At 48.0% G+C, this 22,112-nt stretch overlaps 1 protein-coding gene across 2 annotated transcripts in view; it reads left to right on the forward strand.

The window, feature by feature from the left end:
* The window catches only part of Wipf3 (WAS/WASL interacting protein family member 3), a 79,206-nt gene that overhangs the window by 50,210 nt on the left and 6,884 nt on the right, over positions 1-22,112 (forward strand). Inside the window, exons 3-7 of one of the 2 annotated variants that reach the window (XM_075955585.1) lie at positions 6,858-6,990; positions 9,012-9,146; positions 10,390-11,136; positions 13,556-13,678; positions 14,614-14,715. In XM_075955585.1, the coding sequence (XP_075811700.1) occupies positions 6,858-6,990; positions 9,012-9,146; positions 10,390-11,136; positions 13,556-13,678; positions 14,614-14,715 (1,240 nt within the window). The remainder of the gene's footprint in view (positions 1-6,857; positions 6,991-9,011; positions 9,147-10,389; positions 11,137-13,555; positions 13,679-14,613; positions 14,716-22,112) is intronic. The other variant, XM_075955586.1, reaches the window with a different exon arrangement.

Below are 22,112 nucleotides of genomic sequence, written 5' to 3' on the forward strand. Positions count from 1 at the left end.
TGACATTTGGGGTGACCTGGTCTGTGTTCTAGAGCTATGGCTACTATTTTTGATTCCAGCATAAATTCCTGTTCTCTTTGAGGTAAGAACTGGTTTTGCATTGACATACTTTTTGTCTTAAAGAAAAATAAGAAACCTTGCCCACTTTAGAAGTGATGTTCAAAGCCTGGGTTGTGCCTTGCTTTCAACTCTTAGCCTAGGGAAATTTGGTTCTCTTAATTCTCATTAAAGTTTTCATTCAGATCTAACATAAGTTTTTAAATCAAGTTTTCCTATAACTTAAATCTTACTCTTGAATCCCAGGAATATTGGCATCATTGAAAAAGAGAGTGGTTTCAAATTGAATTTGCACTTCTAAGGGCAAAACATTCTAGAAATATATCTTAGTCACTGTGCTATTGCTGTAAAGAGACACCATGACCAAGGCAACTCTTATGAACGAAAGCATTTAATTGGAGCTAGCTTATGGTTGCAGAGGTTTCGTCCATTATCATCATGGTGGGGAGCCTGGTGGCCTGCAGACATTGGAGCAGTAGCTGAGAGCCACATCCTGATCTGTAGGCAGAGAGGCAGAGAGAGCCAGGGCCTGGCATGGGCTTTTGAAACCTCAAAACCCACCCCCGAATGACACACTTCCTTCAACAAGGCCGTATCTATAAATCCTTCTAATCCTTTCAAATAGTGTCACTCCCTGGTGACTAAACATTCAGATATATGAGACTTCAGGGGCCATTCTTAGTCAAACAAACAGAGGGTGTAAGCGAGAAGACACCAGGGAGTCAGGGATTTGAGATAACCATCGATTTTCTCCCACACCTGCCTGCTTTCTGAAGACAGGCAGGCCGGGTCTGTGGAGTCAGGCTCAAGGCTCTGGGTTATACAGAGGTAGTTAGAAAAATGCCTATAGCTAAACAGGCAAAACAAACAAACAAAACCCTGTATTCTCTGGTTACAGGAAAGGAAGAACATAGTTTCTGAGCTTAATAATGAGAATTTTAGAGAATTTTAATTCCAAAATGAAATCTAAGTCCCTTAAGTAGGAAATATTTGAAAACTAGTAAGATACATGTTGGGGGGTAGAAAGAGTAGAAACTGTGGAGAGAGGAAAATTCAAGGCATGTGCAGATAGGGCCAGTAGTCCAAACATTCCAGAGCCACAGGTTCAGAAGGGCATGAGACACGTAAAGAGACTGGATTTCAGACAAAAATATATGGCTATTTTCACGGAGAATGAACTTATAAATAGTTCATGGGACTTGAGGGTAAAGAGAAAATCTCTCAGTTACTAATGTAATGTGTAAACTAGCGTGTTTTATGACGTCATCCAGGAATGGTGGTGGTGCTGCTGCTGCTGATGGGTAAGCATGGGAGCCCAGGCAGGGACATGAATGGTTTATTCTGCGTGAGATGGAAAGCCGCTGCTGGTCGTGTGTGAGGTGACATGTCTGCGTGGCAGTTGCTCTGCCTGGGTAGGAGCGCAGAGCTCTGCTTCTGCCTTCCAGGATCCTGATCAAAGAGACAGTTCAAGTCAGGGTCTGGAGGTGAGCTCCTTGGTGAAATGGAACATTTGGGCTGGTCCCTAAGGGCCTTGGGCTGCAGTGAGTTTGAGTTGAATTCCCAAGAGCAGTGGGAAGACAGAAAAAGAATAATGTGGAGGAGAGTGGCCTGGCCAACTGCATGCCCCTGGTAAAGGTCACTCTGGCTGCTCTGTGGAGGAGGGCAGGGCAGCAAGCGTGAGCGCTTGCTTTACCACACAGCCCGCATGGGGACAAAGCAGGAGCCTGTGAGGGAGGGGCAGCCTGGAATGGGACAGGGAAAGAAGCGCCATCTAGTCAGCAGAGAGTTGTACCACTGCATGTTATAACCTTTTACGGGGTAAGAAACAGGCCCGGTCTCACCTGTATCCTGCAGCATCGACGGGAGGCTCATCCTGTGTCTCCAAGTGAAAAGCACGCAAGTATACTGTGCTCATGTGTTCTTGGTGTGGAAGGCGGGTGTACGTGCAGCTCAGACAGTCCATTGATTCTGCTCTTGAATTTGAAATGCAATTTGGAATTCTAAAAATGAAACATGAAAACTGTGTGCTGGCAAAACGCCTCGTTCTTGAACAGCGTGACTTAGGTACCATTTGGAATGCAGAGAACGCTGTGTCAGACCTGGTGCGGGAGAGTGATTTGTTTCCCTCTTAAGGATATTTCAGTCTCTCTCCTGGATGCAAAGTTCCCTGTGTTCTACTACACAAAAAGCCTGGCAGTGGGTACGAGGCAGTGCTATTCTAGCGATCCAGCCTTGGCAAAGAACTACCGAGGCTGCTGAGACCTGTCTGCCCGAAAGTCTGCAGATGCTGGGGTAGCCAAGGGCTGGGGTAACGTGCTGGCCCATGTGCCTGGGAACCTGTGTACTCTTCATCAGTTTAACAGCCATAAGGGAAAAGCCTGAAATCTGACATCTGCACGAAAGTGAATGGAATTGGAATCCTTGGGTTAAGGGGCAGGGGTTGGGGGTTGGGACAGACTCAGAAACACAAACACTGCTTATACAAGCTTTGTTTCAAATGCGGGAACCCAGATTTAAATTTGCCTGTGTATGTGAGGATGGGTCATAAAATTACAGAAGACTTCATCAGAAGTAGGTAGAGACTTGAAGGGAGGGGGAAGAGGATAAAAAGAAGATGTTAGTGAAATATCTGTGGTCTGAAAGCAGAAAGAAAGCTATGGGTATGGGGGAACCCAGAAAGAGAAACCCAGGAGGGCAGGGAAGAGAAACAGGAGAGGGGCTGAATAAGAACAAAACATGTATGAACATGCCATAATTAAACCTTTTACTTTATATGCTAGCTTGGAAAAAAATAAAATGATTGGTTTTTAGATAATCTTCGAAAGAAATGCCTGGCTTGATCTGGGTCAAGCAATGACTTTTTCCCTCCTCCTACATGAATACATTTTATATTTATCAAATCCATTCCTCATTCCCCACCTTCAGCTTTCCCCAAGTTTGTCCCATCTCCATCTTCCCTCCAGTTTATGTCCCTCCACCCTCCATAAATAGGTGATAATAGACAGACAGACCGACAGACAGACAGATGATTGATAGACAGACAGATGATAGATAGATAGATAGATGATAGATAGATTGATAGATAGATAGATAGATAGATAGATAGATAGATAGATAGATAGATAGATAATAGGTAGTTAATATATGGATAGATGGATGATTGGTAGATAGATAATATAATAGATAGATAGACAGACAGATGATAGATAGATAGATAGATAGATAGACAGACAGATGATAGATAGATAGATAGATAGATAGATAGATAGATAGATAGATAGGCAGATGATGGATGGATCTATTGAGTCCAATTAGTGTAACCCAAATATAAGTGAGGAATATAATAGAGCTGTCTGTTATATCTTGGGATCCGCCCCCCATGGCTGAGAACCCTGACTTCTTTCCTCTGGTAGCCATTGACTACCTGTAGCTTCTTACCTCGAGTGGGGCCTTATGAGCCCTGCCCCACCCCCAGGCATGCCAAGCTATGGACCAGATTGGTCTTGAAAGTCCTGGGTGGCACCCACAGCTGTTGAGAGCTCTCGAGTACAACTGCCCATCATGGGTGGAAGACAGTTTGGCGTCAGTCCTCCGGGAGCTCTCACAATTTTTCCCCTCTGGGAGACCTTCCCTGAGCCTTGGGAGGAAAGTGTGATCTGGATGTTCCGTTTAGGAAGAAGAACTCTACTGATGTTGATTTTCTGCACTTAGTCTCTTGTTGTTCCCTCTGGTAACCTCCCTCCACTACAGAAAGAAGCTTCTCGTGGCTGAAGAGATGGATGGCTCAGTGGTTGAGAGTACTGGCGACCCCTCCAGAGGATCTGGATTCAGTTCCCAGCACCTACGTAACCATTCACAGCCCTTTGGAACTCCAGTTCCAGAGGCTCTGACACCCTCTTCCTGCTTCCCCAGGTTCTAGGCACATGCTTGGTACACAGACTTGCAGGCATACACATAAAATAAAGACATAAATTCCTATTTTTGCTTCTCTGATGAGAAGTGAGAGAAGCAGACCCATTTGTGCCAACCTTTTTCACACGCGCCAGTGTTACACAGAGGCCAGAATAACAAAGGGAAGCAAGGAGGTGCAGCAGAGGACACATGCTTCAAAGTTTTGATCTAGACTGTCACTCCCCTTCCCCAAATAACAGCTGAAGCACTGCTGGTTCATTTATTGGAACAGCAAAGGGACACGGAAGGCTTTTATAATCTGTCCAAATCAGAGCCACCAGCTCTCCAATCGTGCTCCTCCCCTTGGCTCTGCGTTGCTGGTCATTTGATTTTGGTATTTCTAATCTTCTTATTGGTTTGCCTCCGGCTTTCAGCCTCTTTATCCGAAGAGACAGGCTCACGTGTCTACCTTTTCTGTGGTTTCACTTCGCGTTAGGTTCCTGGACTATTATTTCCTTTGAAGCTTACAGTAGCAAAGTGAGTGGACCCAGGCTCTGTGTGGACTCTGACAGATTTTTGCTCCCAATCACATTGTTAACAGGCAGGAGCCAGGGTGGCCTTTGCGATGATGGCAGTGTGGGGGTTTCAGACAATGTGGGAGCTTGTTTCCATGGGGAAAGTGTCCAGGGTTGCTTCTTCTCCCATGCTTATGACTTTAGTAAAGTTATCAAGAGCACGGATGGGCCCAGAGTTAAAACACCAGTGGATATTTAGGAATCTTTCCTCCTGCTTCATTATCCTGTAACCATGGTAACAAGGATTCTGAGGGTTGTAGATTTAAAAAAAAAACACTATAGTTGGAAGGTTGACAAATATTGTATCGTGAGTAGAAATGACTGTCTGTGTAATGTGATCTTCAACATGTGAATGAATGTGTCTTTTTGCCTAAAACTTACTAAGTCTAAAGATATACGGCTTTATTTTATCAGATGCTAACAGTTCTTCCCTGGCCTGGCTCACAGAGAGCAGGTTGACAGGGGCCTTATGAACGGCAGGAGCAGGAGAGCCCTCCAGTGGGAAATTACCAGGACACCCAGGAGCAGGGGAGAGTCAAGACAGAAGGAATGTTTACCAGTGTACTGGAGACTGTGTTCATTTGCCAATCTGCCATGCCAAAATCACCAGGCACATACCGAGGCATATGCTAAATAAGTAGTAAAATTACAACCATGATGTCAAAGCATCATTCCTCGTGGCCCTCCCCTGAAACATCTGTAAAGGGCAAAATCAGAGAGCAGGGATGGATGTCTTTAGGCAATAAAAGAAACTGAGGGGCCAGAAGGAGATGGTTTAGCCGTTAAGAACACTGGCTGGTCTTCCAAAGGACCTTGGTTTGATTGCCAGCACCCACATGGTGGATCACAACCCTTTGTTCTCCTGTTCCAAGAGCTAGAGCCCCCTCTTCTAACATCTGAGGGCGCCCGGCAAGCATGTGGTACACAAACAAACGTGCAGTCAAAACACCCATACATACAAATAATAAAAGTCTGAAGTGGGTGAGGGGACCCTTCCCCGAGGAGTGGTAAGGGATAGGGAGTGCTTGCAAGCATGGGTGCTTCTCAAACCGGAGATTGCAAATCTCGCTCTTTCCCAAGACCAACGTTGGATAGGACCGCCACTGCTGTTGTTTTCCTTGTATTTAGAGAATTGTAGAGCACTCCTTGCCCCCTATCCCTAGCCATAATGAATAACTGCGATTGTAATATCAAATTTACATGAACCGTCTTATCCCTCTTGCCTAGGGTCCTGATGATTTTACACATTCGGTTCTAAATGACTTTGATTTTAATGGCTTATACAGAACATTTCAAAACCATGTTGTTTAAGAAATAACCTTGTTGCACAAGTGTCCTAAATGCATTGGTGCCGTGAGTAGATTTATTGAATGATTTAGAACTGGGGCCCCTGGTCCACTGCTGTGTTACTGACCATCGTCCATGAGTATCTCTGAAGGGTTCACAAAGGGTGTTTCCAGGCAACGAGAACCAGACTTCGGAGTTTGTGCCTTTCAAAGTCTGTTGTGTCTGACCCAAGCCAGTATCGTTGGTGGGAATGTGGACTCTGTGTGGTCAGTCCAGAATACAGGGGCTTTTGCTTTCATCTCTGGCACTGCACAGCCCAGGGTTCTCTCCGGGAATCTAACTTCTCTCTGTCAGATCAAACGCATTACTTAGAAACAGTGTCTTACAGGGGATTTAACCTCTCTCTTCATCAGATCAGACACATTACTTAGAAACAATGTCTTACAACTATTGGATCCAATTCAGTCATTCACCACGATCAATCAATCACTCACCCACCCAGGAAATGGAGTGTATAGTCCCAAAAATATACCGTGAGCCCTGACTCCTTATCTAATTCTCTGACCCTTGGGGAACCCATTCTCTTGAGGGTCCTAGTTCTCCCCTGGGCTACAAGATCATACCTCCCGCAAAACCAGCTCGCAGAGCCTGAATCTGCTTCAGCATAAAAAACAAAAACAAAACAAAAAACCAAAAACCAAACAAACAAAACACAGTGGCCCACTTAGAACCTGTGAGCAGGTCGGGGATGCAAAACTGGAAGCCCAGGTGTGTGAAGGGGATGTGATTTGGGGCTCCTTGAGACCATCAGAACCTTATGCTGTAGATGACCTGGTATAGACCACCTAAAAGAGAGCCTGTTTAATGTCCCAGGGAGAGAGGTGTGGGCATGACATAAGATTGTACATAGTTGTATCGGTGTGCTTGGCTTTGGGAATGAGGCAGAAGCGGCAGAACTCCTGTAGGAGAGACGTGCAGCTGATGGGGACGTTTTGTTTCTCTGCAAATGCTGTGTCTGATGACTGTGAAATCTCAATTCCCTTGCAGGTCAGTACAGATGCACCCAGCTTAAGGAAAACAGACCTGAAAGGTCGGAGTGCATTGTTGGCTGATATCCAGCAAGGAACGCGCCTACGAAAAGTCACCCAGATCAATGACCGCAGTGCCCCGCAAATCGAGAGTAAGTGAGCAACTCAACGGAGCCTGCTAGGAGCCCATGGTGGGGTGGAGAGAGCACAGACAGACACAACACTGGCTGGTCTGCATTTCAACCCATGTACTCTGAAACCACCTCAGACACGCTTAAAAGAACAGGCCACGCCATGGGCAAGAGAGTCAGACCTTCCTTTCCAAAAGTCCACAGCTGGTAGAGGCTGGAGTATCTTTTCAAAAGCAAAACAGCAGGGAAAAAAAAAAGCTAAAAAGAGCAAAACCCCTTCATGAAAGGTAGCATTTTTAAATTGATAAAATGCACATAAAAAATTTCACCATTTTTAAATGTCTCATTGGGTGTCATCAGATAACATTCACAATGCTGTTGCAATCCATCCCTCTTTTTTGTCAAGATTGCAAAAAGTTAACATTTTATATCCAGAACTCTTGGTAATGATAGGCATTATCGTGACATCATATATTTCAAAATGATGGCAATTCTCAAAAATAGCCCTGTAACAATTATTGTGCCTCAATAACCCATCCCTACAGGTGTTAGTGCATAAAGACACACATTTTTAAAGAGTTATTTCTATTCCTTTTAGTTATGTGTAGGCGTGTGGGGGTATGTGTGCGTGTGCACATGGCTGTGGATATGTGCATGTGAGCGCCTGCAGAGGTCAGAGGCATCAGATCCTCCGGGACTGGAGTGGCAGCAGGTTGTGGGTACTGGGTACCGAATTCAGGTCTTCAAAAAGAGCAGTGCACGCTCTCATAGCTGGGCCACCTCTCTAGTTCCCAAGACAGGCCCATTTTATTTTTTTATAATATTTACTTATTATGTATACAATATTCTGTTTGTCTGTATGCCTGCAGGCCAGAAAAGGGTACCAGACCTCATTACAGATGGTTGTGAGCCACCATGTGGTTGCCAGGAATTGAACTCAGGACCTTTGGAAGAGCAGGCAATGCTCTTAACCTCTGAGCCATCTCTCCAGCCCCCGACAGGGCCATTTTAAAAGGAACATTGTCAACACTGATTTCAGTAAAGATCTATTTCTGATTAGACTCATTGTCTAATTGGCAAGGCTTGATTAGCAGACCTATATTGTCCCGCCCACTGCCTAATCACACCAGATGAGTGCTCACATGATCTCCAGAGCAATCTGGCCACTCCCCCAACCAGCAGACATCACGCCCTAATTGCTGTGTGTTGACCTTAGCTTTCGCCTTCGTTACTTTTCCACTGCCCTGACAGAACACCATGACAAGTTATAGAAGGAAAGGTTCATTTGGGTTTATGGCTCCAGAGGGATGAGACTCTATGATGGCAGAGCAGAGACATGGCAGATGGAGCTGGAATTCCTCTGAGCACTTAGATCTCGAACCACAAAGAGGAAGCAGAGAGAAAACTGGAAATGGCTAGAATCTTTAAACTCTCAAGCCCCACCTCCAGTGGCATACTTCCTCCAACAAGGCCACTCCTCCTAAATCTCTCCAAACAGTGCCATCAGGGGACCAAGTGTTCAGATACCTGAGACTGTGGGAGACATCTCGTTCAAAGCAAGAATCCTTGTCCAAGTTGAGTATCTTCTGAGTTTCTGTGCTTGGTAACCACCATATCTGTCAGTTGGGGGTTAGTAATATTCACATAGGACATTCTGATCCATAAATAAAAGAAAAACTAGCTGTGCAGGGAAGCATGAGCTACTTAGGACCTGAAAGCTAAGCAGCCACAAAGGGAAGTCCCAAGGCAGAAACCCCTGCAGACTTTTACTTCCTGTTTGATGCTCTGGCCAATTCTTTGGCTAACAAGTTAAAATGTCCAAGTGAATTAAGCCTGGGCTTTTGCGGGGTGAAGGGAACCTAGACCTTTCAATGCCAAATTGAATTTTCTAATTTGAGCCACGTGTGGTCAGCACTGCGGTAGGACTGGAGAGTGTAGCCGACAGGCATAGGGGACATGCGGAATGAAAAGGATGGCGCTGGCCTGGAGTGAGAATGGCCCACTCAGCTGTCCAGACTCATCTTCTTGCCTCTTCTCCTCAGGCTCAAAGGGAACCAACAGAGACGGAGGAAGCGCTAGCAGCAATGCGCGAGGAGGAAACACACCCCCCGCCCTGGGGGATCTCTTTGCTGGTGGCTTTCCTGTGTTGAGACCAGCAGGCCAGAGGGATGTGGCAGGTAAGGAAGGGCCCAGCCTGGTGACCTGGTGGTCTTCCTTTATGCTCTCAACAGGCAGGACACGTGGCTCATAAATAGTTGTATAGTGTGAATCTGTGTGTTTGAGAACTTTAACTCTGGAAGTTCCCGAGCACAGACTTGTTCTCTGAGAATCTTCTAGAATCTCACCTATTTAAGTTTCATCATCCTAATTGAAGAATGAGGTGTTGAGCAAAGGTGTCGTGTTAGACAGAGTGCCCTTCACAATTGCCATGCCAGTGATGTGGACCCTCGGGCTTCATGTTGAGTTGGCTCTCCACTCTCCATCACCATATTGATTAGACACTGCTGGTTGCCCAGCTGTAACAATGTAGGCGCTTTAAACATCTACTAGGAATGTACGATAGTCATGGCTAGGCTCTCTACAAATATGCAGAAGGCTGTCTAGGGCCTGTCACCATGTTGGATCTCAAAAAAGAAGCAAGATGAAAATTATCTCATGATCTCTCTCTCTGTCTCTCTGTCTCTCTCTGTCCCTCGCTCTGTCTCTCTCTGTCTCTGTCTCTGTATCTCTCTCTCTCTCTCTCTCTCTCTCTCTCTCTCTCTCTCTCTCTTTCTAGGCAGCGTTTCTCTGTAGCTTTGGAGCCTGTCTGGGAACTAGCTATTGTAGACCAGGCTGGCCTTGAACTCACAGAGGTTCACCTGCCTCTTCCTCCTGAGTGCTGGGATTAAAGGCTGTGCCACCACTGCCCAGCATGTGATCTCTTGAGACTGTCCTGGGCTTGTCAGGAACTAACTTAGAAGTCTACCAAGTGCTACTTCCTGCTCCCTTCTCTAGGTCACAGCAAGCAACAAGCCCAGCAGGGACAGGAAAGAGACTTCACTTCTCGACATAACACCTGTGCTATCTTCTAAAATGGCACGGGCGGGCCTGGTTCAATCACCGAGGCCATTGGGGGGCCTACAGCAATAATTTATGCTTCAGTGGGCATTCAATATTTTAAAGTCATCGAGTTAAATATTGGACAAATAGACTGCTGCTTTGAGGGGTAGAAAGGGTGTTTTGCTTATTATTGCCTTGGAGGAGGACAGCTCCTGCTGAGAGGCATCTTGTGGCTGTTACTTGTACAGCCTCACAATGGCCCAACATAGTTTGCTACACAACTGCAGGGACATCAGACTTGTGAGGCCCACATGCTGCCTCGCACCTGGACTTTTTCCTTCCCATATTGCTGGTCTAACCTAGAATGTGTTTCACTTCCAGGTGGCAAGACAGGGCAGGGCCCTGGCTCCCGAGCGCCTTCTCCCCGGCTCCCCATCAAAACTATCAGTGGCCCCCTTCCTGCCCCTGCATCTCCCAGGCTGGGCAATGCCTCAGAGGTGCACAGCTCTGCCAGACCCATCCCTCCTCGCCCCAATGTGCCTGCTCCACCACCTCCCACTCCACCACCACCTCCACCTCCACCTCCACCCTTGCCCCCGGCTTCGGCCTCCGCCATCAAAGCCCCGTTGGTGTCCCCACCTGTCCCTCTAACCAAGGGGAATCCCTCTGTGGTGCCACCCCCTGTACCCTGTGCACCTCCTCCCCCTCCGCCCCTGATCCCACCCCCGCCCCCGCTGCCCCCAGCTGCAGTGCTCAGTGACAAAGCAGTGAGGCCCCAATTAGCCCCATTGCACCTGCCACCCATTCCACCCCCACTCCCTCTCCTCCCACCCTGTGGGTACCCAGGACTGAACACAGAGCCCAGCAGCCCTGCACAGGAGGTACGGGAGCCTCCAGCCCCTCCTCCGCCACCACCACCTCCTCCGCCACCACTCCCAATCTATGCCTCTTGCTCCCCCAGGGCCGCTGTGCCCGCGCCCCCTTTGCCAGGCTCCAACAACAGCGGCAACGAGACTCCTCCCCCACTGCCCCCCAAGTCCCCAAGCTTCCAGGCACAGAAGGCCTTGCCCACTCCTCCGGGTGTTCCTGGCCCTCAGGCCATCCTGCAGAAGAAGCGACGAGGCCCAGGTAAACAGTCTTCAGCGTGGTCTTCTTGGCAGGGCTCCCCCAAACCTGGCCCCTCTGTAGGACAGATGGAAGCCATTGATGAGGGAGGCTAGGAGCCCTGTCTCAGACTCTGCAGAAGGTACCAGACAGATTCTGGCCTTGGTGTGTGTGTGTGTGTGTGTGTGTGTGTGTGTGTGTGTTAGCTGTATGCCATGAAGCAACCACTTAGCCTCTCTGTGATTTGTTCTCTATAACATAGAGTGGCAGGCAGATGTCTTTCTCTCTCACAGTATGTAGGGTACTTGACACTGGCCTGGGTCTAACAGGTAGTGTTTCTTCTTCAGTCAGCCTGACTCTGGACATCCTCCCTGGGTTGGGTGCAGCCAGTTTCCAGAACTAGGGCTCAGGTTCAGTTGTCTGAGTGATGCCTGTCTGGCTTCCAGCTGCAGTGACAGCCCAACCCACCGGTACACGGTCTGCATCCTAGCAGCTTCTCCAGCGGACTCAAGAAAACAGGCTGCGTATTGAGCCAGAGTAAAAACTAATTCCTTCCCGGAGGGCAGAGGATTGTGAAGGAAGCACATGTGGTCGAGAGTGCACGCACACTGAGGGCTGTGTGCAGCAGAGACAGTATAGGCCCATGCTCACACATACACACATACACACATGCGGAAACACGTAACACATGAACACACAGCAGCACACATCTGTTCATACAAGTACACTGATACACATCCCACTCACACATGTAAATCCATCTCACACACACTACTTATACCACATACACATATGCATACACACAGGTCCGCCATACATATACACACACACATACACACATACATATATATGTGCATACACACTCCACATACCACATACATACATACATACATACACAACACATATTTACATAATACATGTACATATAGACAGATATAAACATATATATTTTATGCACAAGCACACCATACATGTCTGCACATTATATACAAATATCTAGGCACAGGCACAGAAGGTTTCTTAAAGGTATTTTGGGATCTGTAGACATCTGAATTCAAATCCCAGTCCCCCCCCACACACACACATGTAAGGGATGCTGGTTAAGCAGTGTTTTATAAATAACACAGTTTTTCACATAAGATTGCTCAATGGGGGCCTGCATGTGGCTAGGCTTGTGGTGCATGACTTGCTTTGTAGTGCCCTATGGGCAGCTTCCTATCCAGTAAAACAACAGAGTCTTACCCCCCGCCACCTCCTTCAGCAGTCTTGTTGGGGAGGGGGGGATTGTGTAACCCTAGTGCTTCTCTCGGGTACCTATGGAGAAGAGAGCAGAAAGGGAGAGGAAGGAGGCGGTGGGGGTGGTGGTAGCTGGGAGTGGGGAGAAGACTGGGAAGGGGAAGGAGGCAGGGATTGAGGAAGGTTGGAAGCCCTGAGGGTGTGCCAGATGGTGCAGATGGGGTGCCCTTCACCTGGTGCTCTGCTACTTGCTTCTAGATTCAAGCCCCCTGGCATAGACAAGCCATAGGCACTTTGTCTTTGAGTATCTACAAAATGAGGGTGCTCCTGCTTCAGCCCAATGGGAGGTGGGGGTGTGAAAGCAGAGGCTCCTTGCAGTCACCAACACAGGTCATTGCGAGCAGTAGAACACGGCAGGTTCACTAGGAATGGGTAGCAGTGGACACCGGTACGGACGCACCAGAGCGTGGGTTAGAGACATTGCGTGAGGCAGCAGAATGTGGGTTAGAGACGCCGCATGAGGCAGCAGGAAGCAAGGTGAAGGAGAGAGCCTCTCACCTCCGCAACCGGGAACGTGTGAGGAAGAAAGGTGGGGTGAGTTGGGCCCCGGCAGGCAAGAAGGTCTTACCCAGGCTGGAAGGAGAACCAAGATTTAGAACTCCCCTCTGAAGGTCCTCTGTCTGACCTCACTGGGCACTTGCCTGCAGGACTCCCTTCCAGTCTCTTTGCTCTGCAGTGGGTCCCTTTCTGGGGCTATGCCATCTGACCACGAGGTTTATCACATTGTTGATAGTATAGTGGTAGCTAAGGTCGCCACACTGACTATATCATACATTTTAACTCATGGAATCTTTTCAACCACTCCAGAAAATGTTTGCTGGTGTTATTTCCATTGTATGGATGAGGAAACAAAGGTACAAATATATGGACTGGTATTACTTCCGTTGTGTAGATGAGAAAACTGAGGTACAGAGAAGGTAGGTGACGTGTGCCAATTAGCCAAACTGTGATTCAGTCCCAACCAGGTTGGCTCCAATTGTTGCCCTCTTACTTAACACATAACATTGCAGGGGCTAATCACCTAATCTCTCACATAAAGTTAAAATCTACTGTCCCACTTCTGGGTGTGAATGGTGTCTCTCTCTCTCTCTCTCTCTCTCTCTCTCTCTCTCTCTCTCTCTCTCTCTCTCTCTCTCTCTCTCCTAAGGAACCAGTGGGGGGAAGCTAAACCCACCTCCAGCTCCGCCTGCCAGATCGCCCACCACAGAGCTTTCCAGCAAAAGCCAGCAGCCTGGCGGCCAGCTGCGGAATGGAAGCCAGCACATGATTGGTAAGGACCCCGCTTGCAGAGCAGGCTTCTTGCACCCCTAAGACAGACAAAGGTTCCCCTGCCCACCCAAGGGGGGGGCTGAACAATTGACCAGCTCCCCACGCTGTCACTGTAGTATCTATTTCTCAGTGAGCAATGGATAGAGGAACACGGATAGCCTTCAGGATCTGTGAAATAGGGACTTGCCCTCCACGTCTTCTGGCTAGGTCTAGGACCCACTGTCTAGCCATGTGAGTCAGATTAGAGGGAGAGAAGACATCCAGCGCTCACCCTGTTCATGCAGATGTGCATACATCTCCATGGAGAGCAGGACCAGAAACCGAAAAGACCACAGTGGCTTGGATGAGGGGAGGGAGCAAGAGGGTGTCTGGCCAAGCAGGAGATTGGAAGGAAGCCACTTGGGGTCCTCAAAAACTACATCCCTTCCATGTGTTCAGTTACTGTCAGGTTGGAGAGGGGCCAGGGCCCTTTGCTCATCACCAGAGGTCAGGACAGAACCCATTTGCTTGGGAAGCCAGGCCTCACAGTGGACACAGCCAAGCTGACACGTCTCTTTCTCCTCTAAGCCTTCCTTGGGGAATTCAGCAGGTACTCTGGTTGGAATTCCAAACGAGGTCCATTGCTAGCTTTTTCTCCCGACTGGAGCCTTCTTCTGTTTCCTCAGTGGCTCCCTTAGGCAGGCAGAGGATCTTGGGCACAGTAAGGGGCAATGGCTACATTTTGCCCCTGCTGCATCCTCTTGTCCAGCCGGGAATACTTGAAAAGCAGGTGGACTCCTGGAGAAATAACCCTGCCATGGAAGCCCCTGCTCTGAGCAGGCGAGCAGCCAGCAGGGGATTCAGTCAGCGCGACCTGTGCGCCTCTGGAAACAGCCACGCTTGGGTCACAGTAGCAACCTGAGTAAACGCCACTTCCCGTGTTTCTCACATGTGCAGATGACTTCGAGTCTAAATTCACGTTCCACTCCATGGAAGACTTTCCCCCTCCAGATGAATTCAAACCATGTCAGAAGATATACCCCAGCAAGGTCCCCAGAAGTAAGTACCACTTTGACAAGACCCTCCATAGTACAGAGCACCCGCAGACAGCTGGGTGACTTTACTGCCCCACAGCAAGGATACCGTGCTATGCACACTTTCAGACTTAAGGGCACGCATTGATCCTGCTACATAATGTTCACTTCCAGGCTTCTGTAGAACACCAGAGTTAACTGGCATCCCTTTGGAATTGCTAGAATGAGTCTGCACCCTTTCCTCCCCAGGGCCTTTGGCTGGGAGACTTGGCACCCAACCAGCGGAGGAATGGGACATGGGTTCTTTGCATTATTAACTGGAAAAGAGCCCCCATCAGATTCTGGCAAAAAATCTTGAAATGGACAATGTCCAAAGGCCAGTGGTTCTCAACCTTGCTGACACACAGCAATGACCAACTTTTTAAACTCCTGGAGGCCGGGCTGCATGTACTTGAGTGAGACCCAGATGTTAGGGTTTCTGCCCTCGGCCAGCCATCTCCAGAGCACAGCTGAGGTAGAAACTCATAGCCCAGGGGCTCTTCCTCCCGATTTCATTGCTTAGGCTGGCTCCTAGAGGAGGCTAGATGGAAGCCTCTTAGGGCCAAAATAGCAGGAAGGCCAGAGAATCCTGAGGGTTGGAGAGGTGACCACTCAGGGATTCTGCAGCTCTTTAGCAGTTCTTGGCGGTGCTAGGTCATTCAGAACGGCCGAAGGCAGGAGAGGGCAGAAGCGGCAGCCTGAGTTTGAGTGTGTCCTTAGCCTACCACCGAAGTGGGGGCAAAGCCACTTGTGTGTGCACTCGAAAGGAACAGTACCTGTTTAAAGCTAGCCCAAAACCAGAGTCCAGGAGCAGCGGACTCCGTGTACCTGTTCCTGCAGCGGGCCTGGCAAAGTCCCTTCTCTGGGGTTCAGCTCCCTGGGAGCTGAGGGGTACGTCTGCTGTGCTCAGCACAGAGAAGCTGTCGGCGGCATCTCCGCAACGGCATGGACACAGCTCTCTCTGCTGGCTGCGGGACCTCACTTTAGACAGAGGGGCCTGGTGCGCCCTCTGAATGAGAGTAATTAGAAAGGAATGTAATGGCCCCAGAAGCCAAGCCTTCTCAAGGTTCTGATGGACTGTGAAAAGCAGCTGTGGGAGAAAGTGAGCATTGTGTCTGCCTAGCATTCCCTCTCAGGCGGCATGCTCGTGAGCTGGCAGGTGGCAGCAGGCCCACCGTGAGAAGCCAGGTGCCCAGGCTTGTCCCACACTCGGAAGCAGGTGGGTGTCTTAGTTAGGGTTTCTATTGCAGGGGTGCATGGGAGCCCCGTGACCAAAATCAACTTGGGAAGAAAGGGTTTATTTCATTTCCACTGCCAGGGAATCTGTCCATGGTTGAAGAAGTCTGGCCAGGAACTCAGGCAGGGCAGCAACCTGGAGGATGGAGCTGATTCAGGTTCTGGAGGGAAATGCTGCTTCCTAGCCTGTTCTCCGCCTGCAATGCTATAGCACCCAGGCCCACCAGTCTAGGGGGAGCAGCACATGCAGGGCTGGGCCTGCACCACCAATCACTAGTTAAGAAAATGTTCTACATCTTAACCTTATGGAGGCATTTTTCTCAATCAAGGTTCCCTCCCCTCAGATGACTCCAGCTCACGTCAAGTTGACAGAAATAACTAGGCAGGACAGATGAGTGACATTTGTCTTAATGCCCAAGAGTGTAGATGATTAGAGAACACCTCAGTTAACTGACGCGAGGCCTGGAATTTTGCCAGGGAGGAAGCGTGTAGGGCACGGGCCTGGTGGCAGAAGTTAGAGATCCAAAGTCCTAGAGAGGAAGCCATGTTTCCATGTGGGCAAGAAAGCATCCAGACTAAGGGTAGCGCAGACCAGGGGAGAGCTTGACAGTTCGGGTCTATTTCACAGTCATCAGCGTCCCGTGGCATGTCAGGGCCCAGTGTGTGCCTGGCTCAGGTGGCACAGGACTCAAACTGGCAAATGCCAGACAATGGCAGCTGTGGCCTTGTCCTGCAGAGTGACCTTGTGTGGTGTGCACAGGTAACGACTGGATGAATAGGTGAGTTCTTATTCTTAAAGACAGGGTGGGGCTCATGTTGATCATTCAAGTCCTCCAGTGACTTAGGCCCCACCTCTTAAAGGCTCCCCCACCTCCCATTTGGACCTTTGGAGACATTCCAGATCCAAGCCAGAGCACGACCCATCGATTCCTCTCATTGGTCAGAGTCCTGTTTAAATAACAACATGGATGTAACCAGCTAATGAACTGATAACAAAGTTGGGTATAACTACACAGCGGGATAGAGTTCAGCTCTAAAAAGGAGCCGTGCAGGGACATGGGACCTGGATGCACTTGAAAATGTTGTGCTCAGTGAATCAAGACCACAGTCCACTTATGTGGAGTGTCAGAAAGGAGCAAGACCACAGAGATGGGTAAAATAGTGGCTGCCGGCGAGTAGGGCTTGGGGAATGGGGAGTGACAGCTGGTTGGTCTGGGCTTCCTTTTAGGGCAATGGAAATATTCTACAGCTAGCTAGTGGTGGTGGATACACTTAACATTTATAAGGCCGGGCGGTGGTGGCGCACGCCTTTAATCCCAGCACTTGGGAGGCAGAGGCAGGCGGATCTCTGTGAGTTCGAGACCAGCCTGGTCTACAAGAGTTAGTTCCAGGACAGGCTCCAAAACCACAGAGAAACCCTGTCTCGAAAAACCAAAAATAAAATATAAAAGCAATAAGTGCACTTATTATCGAATTCTGGGAGAAGCCAAAGACTCTGACTTTATTCAGATTTAGGTAAAGGAATTTAGTCTTCCTGCTAGCAGAACAGTGGCCTTCGGCACAAATAGCTTGTCACGTAGAAGGGGGAACTAAGGTGGCGCTTTTAAAGGCCCAACATCAGAAAGGTGTGCATTGCAACTATCCATGAGTTCCACAGCTGGCTAAGGAAATTGTTTTACTTCCCTCAGGCGTTTCTTACTTTACTGCTATATAGTAATAAAAGACCATGGCATTCCTTTCCCGTGGTGATCAGCAGGTTTCACGGAAGCAAAGGCAGCTGTCAAAGTCTCCCAGCCCTTTATCCTATTTTTATCTCACCTGTAGGTCACTAGGCCCTCCCAGGCATTCCAGAGCTAAAGGCCACCGGGCCTTAAGAGGTGCCTGGCTCCAGATCAGATTGCTTTAGTCATCACAGGGGACCTGTGTAAATTATTTCCCAGGTCTAATGACTGGGATAGAGTAGTTCATTCTGGGCAGGCAAAAACACAGTGTCATCAGGTTCGGACTGACTGTCACAGCCCCAAACATGCAATGTCACTAACGGTGTTTTAGTTTATTAACATGTACTCAAGAGAGGGGAAAAAACTAATTTTTTAAGGAAAAGTACTTAGGTCGCAAATGCTTATTGTCATTAGAGCCATAAGGAAAGTCACTGTTATATCAGCAAATACTTGCTGAGGTTCTCACCCACTAGAAAGATCTAGAGGTGAGTCCCTCACCTACCCAGGGGAGCCACTCAGTGGTGGAGGATGGGGGGGGGACACCACACATGACATCTTATTCCCATGTTCCATCACAGTCAGTTCAGTGGGAAAGTGGCTGATTTCAAATGGAACTCTGCTCACATCCCAGCCCCTCAATTGGAAGAAAAATAAAGCATGAAAGGCCTTATCTAAACCGAGTTTAAGCTTGGCCTGTTACGTGTGATCACATGGCTATCCAAGCAAACTTCAGAGCGATCCTCATCTTGGAGAACCAAAACTCTACACATATTAAATAATAACTCTAGACTTCTTCCTACCCAAGCCCCTGAAACTACTATTTGATTTATTTTCTCTATGATTTTGAGCATTGTAAGTGTCTGGTATGGGTATATGCTATTTGATTTTTTTTTTTTGCTGGCTTATTTCACTTAGCAGAATATCCCAAGGTTCACCCATGTTAGAATGTCCTTCAGTAGTCTTGTAGTCTTGCAGATTGACTTATATACATATGCATATATATCACATTTCATTTATCTATTTGTCCATAGTTGACATTTGAACTTCTTCCACATTTTAGCAATTAAGAATAATGTTGCTATGCATGTGGGTATTTAGAGGTCTCTTCAAGACTCTGCTTTCAATTGATTTCCATATATATCCCAAAGTCCAATGTCAGGTCATATTGTTTTTCATTGTTTGAGGACCTACCATACTGTGCTCTGCAGCAGTTCAATCAGCTTTCATCTTCACCAGCTGTACACAGTGGTTTCAATTTTTCCACATCCTTACCAACAGGTCTTCAGTTTTTAATTTTGCTTCTGTTTTTTCCTAGCCACTCCAGCGAGTGCAGTATGAGGGATTCGCTGTTGTCCAACTCTTACTTTAGAGGCTACTCTTGACAAACCATCCAGTTATTTCCCTGAGTTTCAGAATTCCTCACCACATCGCTGTAACTTTAACATCACCAAGGGGTTCATTTCATAAAACCCAAAGGATTGAAGGCCCCAAGTCCCTGATACTCAGTAGGAAAAGCGTGTGGCCACTGGTCATATCCAGTTCCACCTTTGTAGTGACAATGGGGTAGGATCCTTAGCACCCTTGATAATGCTGTTGGCCACACCCTTGCTGAACTGACTTCTAGTCCACTGCCGTCCCACGATGCTATCTTTTCTGGGCAAGCCTTATGCCTGCGAGACCCCAAGCAAGCCCCTCTGCCTTTGCAATTGTCTCTCCTCCCTCCAGCTCCTTAGCTCCCCCACTCCATCTCTAGTTCCGCTCCTGTGTGCTCCTGCTGGGCTTTCTGCCCCCTCAGCCATGGCAGATACTCTGTCATGGCCACTCCTGGACCTTCAGGTCACCATTACTGGACCTCCACGCTGCCATATCTCATAGTGGTGTTAAGGATGGCTCAGCACCCCCTTCTTCCAACAGTCTCCTTCCCTTGTGTTGTGTGATGTTTTACTCTTTGGACTTTTGGGGAGGCAGCACCCAGATCCCAAATAAAATCACACATGGAGGCTTATTACTTATGAATGCCTGGCCTTAGCTTGGCTTGTTTCTTACCAGCTTTTCTTTTTTTTTAATTTCTTTTTTTTCTTTTCTTTTTTTGTTTTTTGTTTGTTTTTTACTTTTGGTTTTTCAAGACATAGTTTCTCTGTAGCTTTGGAACCTGTCCTGGAACTAGCTCTTATAGACCAGGTTGGCCTCAAACTCACAGAGATCCACCTGCCTTTGCCTCCCCAGTGCTGGAGTTAAAGGCATACACCACCCTTAAGTTATCTGCCCTTAAGTTATCCCGACTACATATTGCCCTTGGCTTTTCCTTTTCTTACTTCTGTATATCTTTCACTTTTACTCTGTGGCTGGCTGGATGACTGGGTGGCTGGGTGGCCAGGTGGCTGGGTGATTGGCCCCTGCATCCTTCTTTCTTTGTTCTCCTGTTTGCTTCTCATTCCCCTTCTCTTGTTGCTCCTATTTATTCTCTCTGCCTGCCAGCCCCGCCTATCCTTACTCCTGCCTCGCTATTGGCCATTCAGCTCTTTAATAGACCATCAGGTGTTTTAGACAGGCAAAGAATCACAGCTTCACAGAGTTAAACAAATGCAGCATAAACAAAAAGTTACACACCTTAAAATAATATTCCCCAACACTGCTGCACCCAGACTGCTCAGCCATGTTCTGTTGTCCCGTCAAAGGCAGCAGTCACCTTTGTCTTCTCTCTCTTCTACTCCCAGAATGGGGCCAACCACACTCTCAGTGAATAATGGTTGGGTTGAAAAATAAAAAAAAAAAATCCCATCTCATATACACTGCTAAATACCTACAGAATGAAAATTTTGGAAATAGCACCGAATTCCTCAGTGAAATTAAATTATTTACAGTATAGTCACCATGCTAGAACTCTTATGACCATTAAACCAAGTGTATTGAATATTTGGTGATGCTACCATGTCAGTAAACACAGCCCAAGCAAGACTGTACAAAAAGAACATACAATATTTTTACAAAAATGTATTGATTCGCTGGCGGTGGTGGCACACGCCTTTCATCCCAGCACTCTGAAGGCAGAGGCAGACGGATCTCTGTGAGTTCGAGGCCAGCCTGGTCTACAAGAGCTAGTTCCAGGACAGGCTCCAAAGCTACAGAGAAATCCTATCTCAAAAAAAAAGGAGGAAAACAAAAACATACATACAAACCAAAGTATTAATTAATGCACTCTGTGGAGAAGGAGGACATGAAACTAGAAGGACAGCAAAATGTTAAATGTGGGGCATGCTGCTTGCCTTTCATTCTTTACTATTCTGTCCGGGTTTCTATAATAAATGCACATTGCCATCTGATCTAAAACTAATTTATAGGGAGAGAAGATAGAATTAGCCCAATTGTGGTCCATGTACCTGTACAGGAGGAAACAGGGACCACTGTAGGTAGACTAACCCAGCTCAGGGGCCAAGTGGGCTGACCTCTTGAGGGGATCTAGTTCCTTTTATGCCAGCTGACACTGTGACAGTGACAACTGGGGAGTGTGGGGAAGCCAGGTGTGCAGTGTTGACAGGGTTGACAGCCTTCCAGCCCAATTTCTCCATATACCGCTGGGAAATAAAGTGGCCGGGCCATGTCCCCACCTGGTGGCAAAGACAGGCTAGGGCCCAGGTTCTGTGCTCTTTGCCCCTCATGGTGCTGCCCTCTTCGCTTTCCCGCGGGGCTTAGTTAGTGCTGGCCCGTGACTGACAGGTCTGGTCTTCACAGGAGCCACTTTTCCCAAACACATTCAACAGTTCATGCAACTTGCTCTCCCAGGCTGGTGTTAGCACATCTAAGAGACTGCCTTAATGGCCGTCCAAGTGTGTCAACCCTCTCTGCACCCTGGCCGGGTCCCACCTGGCCATCCCCCTGTTGCCTGTGAATGGCTTTGACTCATATTATGAAAGCATGGCTGTGCTTAGAACAAGAGAACAGGCACGCTTGGTTTGCACATGACCGAAAGTGAGGCTAGAAGCCATCAGAGGCTCTTGGTCCAAGCACAGATAACCTATAAGCCCAGGGTCCCACTGCCTTTGTATCCACAGCTATGGAAATGGCAGCACATTGGCTTCCAGTACATGAGCTGGGAGGAAAAGGTGAAATACATTTCGTATTACGAACGGCAGAAACAACGGCCCTTCCACTGAATGCGAAATACCAGCCATGTAGATGGGAAGTATCATTACAGAGTTACCCCAGCGATTGCAGTGGTACCTCACAAGGCAAAATCCCTCTAAGGTGCTCTATCAATTCAGAGCATCCTGACTCCCCCTGAGCAGTCAAGTTTTCCTTGCAACCAGATGTGGTTTCATGGAGAAACTGATTTTCCTCCAGCCTCCCTGCTCTGATCAGCTTGTGGAAGCTGGTGGGAACTGCCTACCCATGATGTCTCTATTGCTAGCTGGTTTTTCGGTGAGAG

Source organism: Microtus pennsylvanicus, chromosome 21 (assembly GCF_037038515.1).
Source record: "Microtus pennsylvanicus isolate mMicPen1 chromosome 21, mMicPen1.hap1, whole genome shotgun sequence".
NCBI classification, from domain to species: Eukaryota; Metazoa; Chordata; class Mammalia; order Rodentia; family Cricetidae; genus Microtus; species Microtus pennsylvanicus.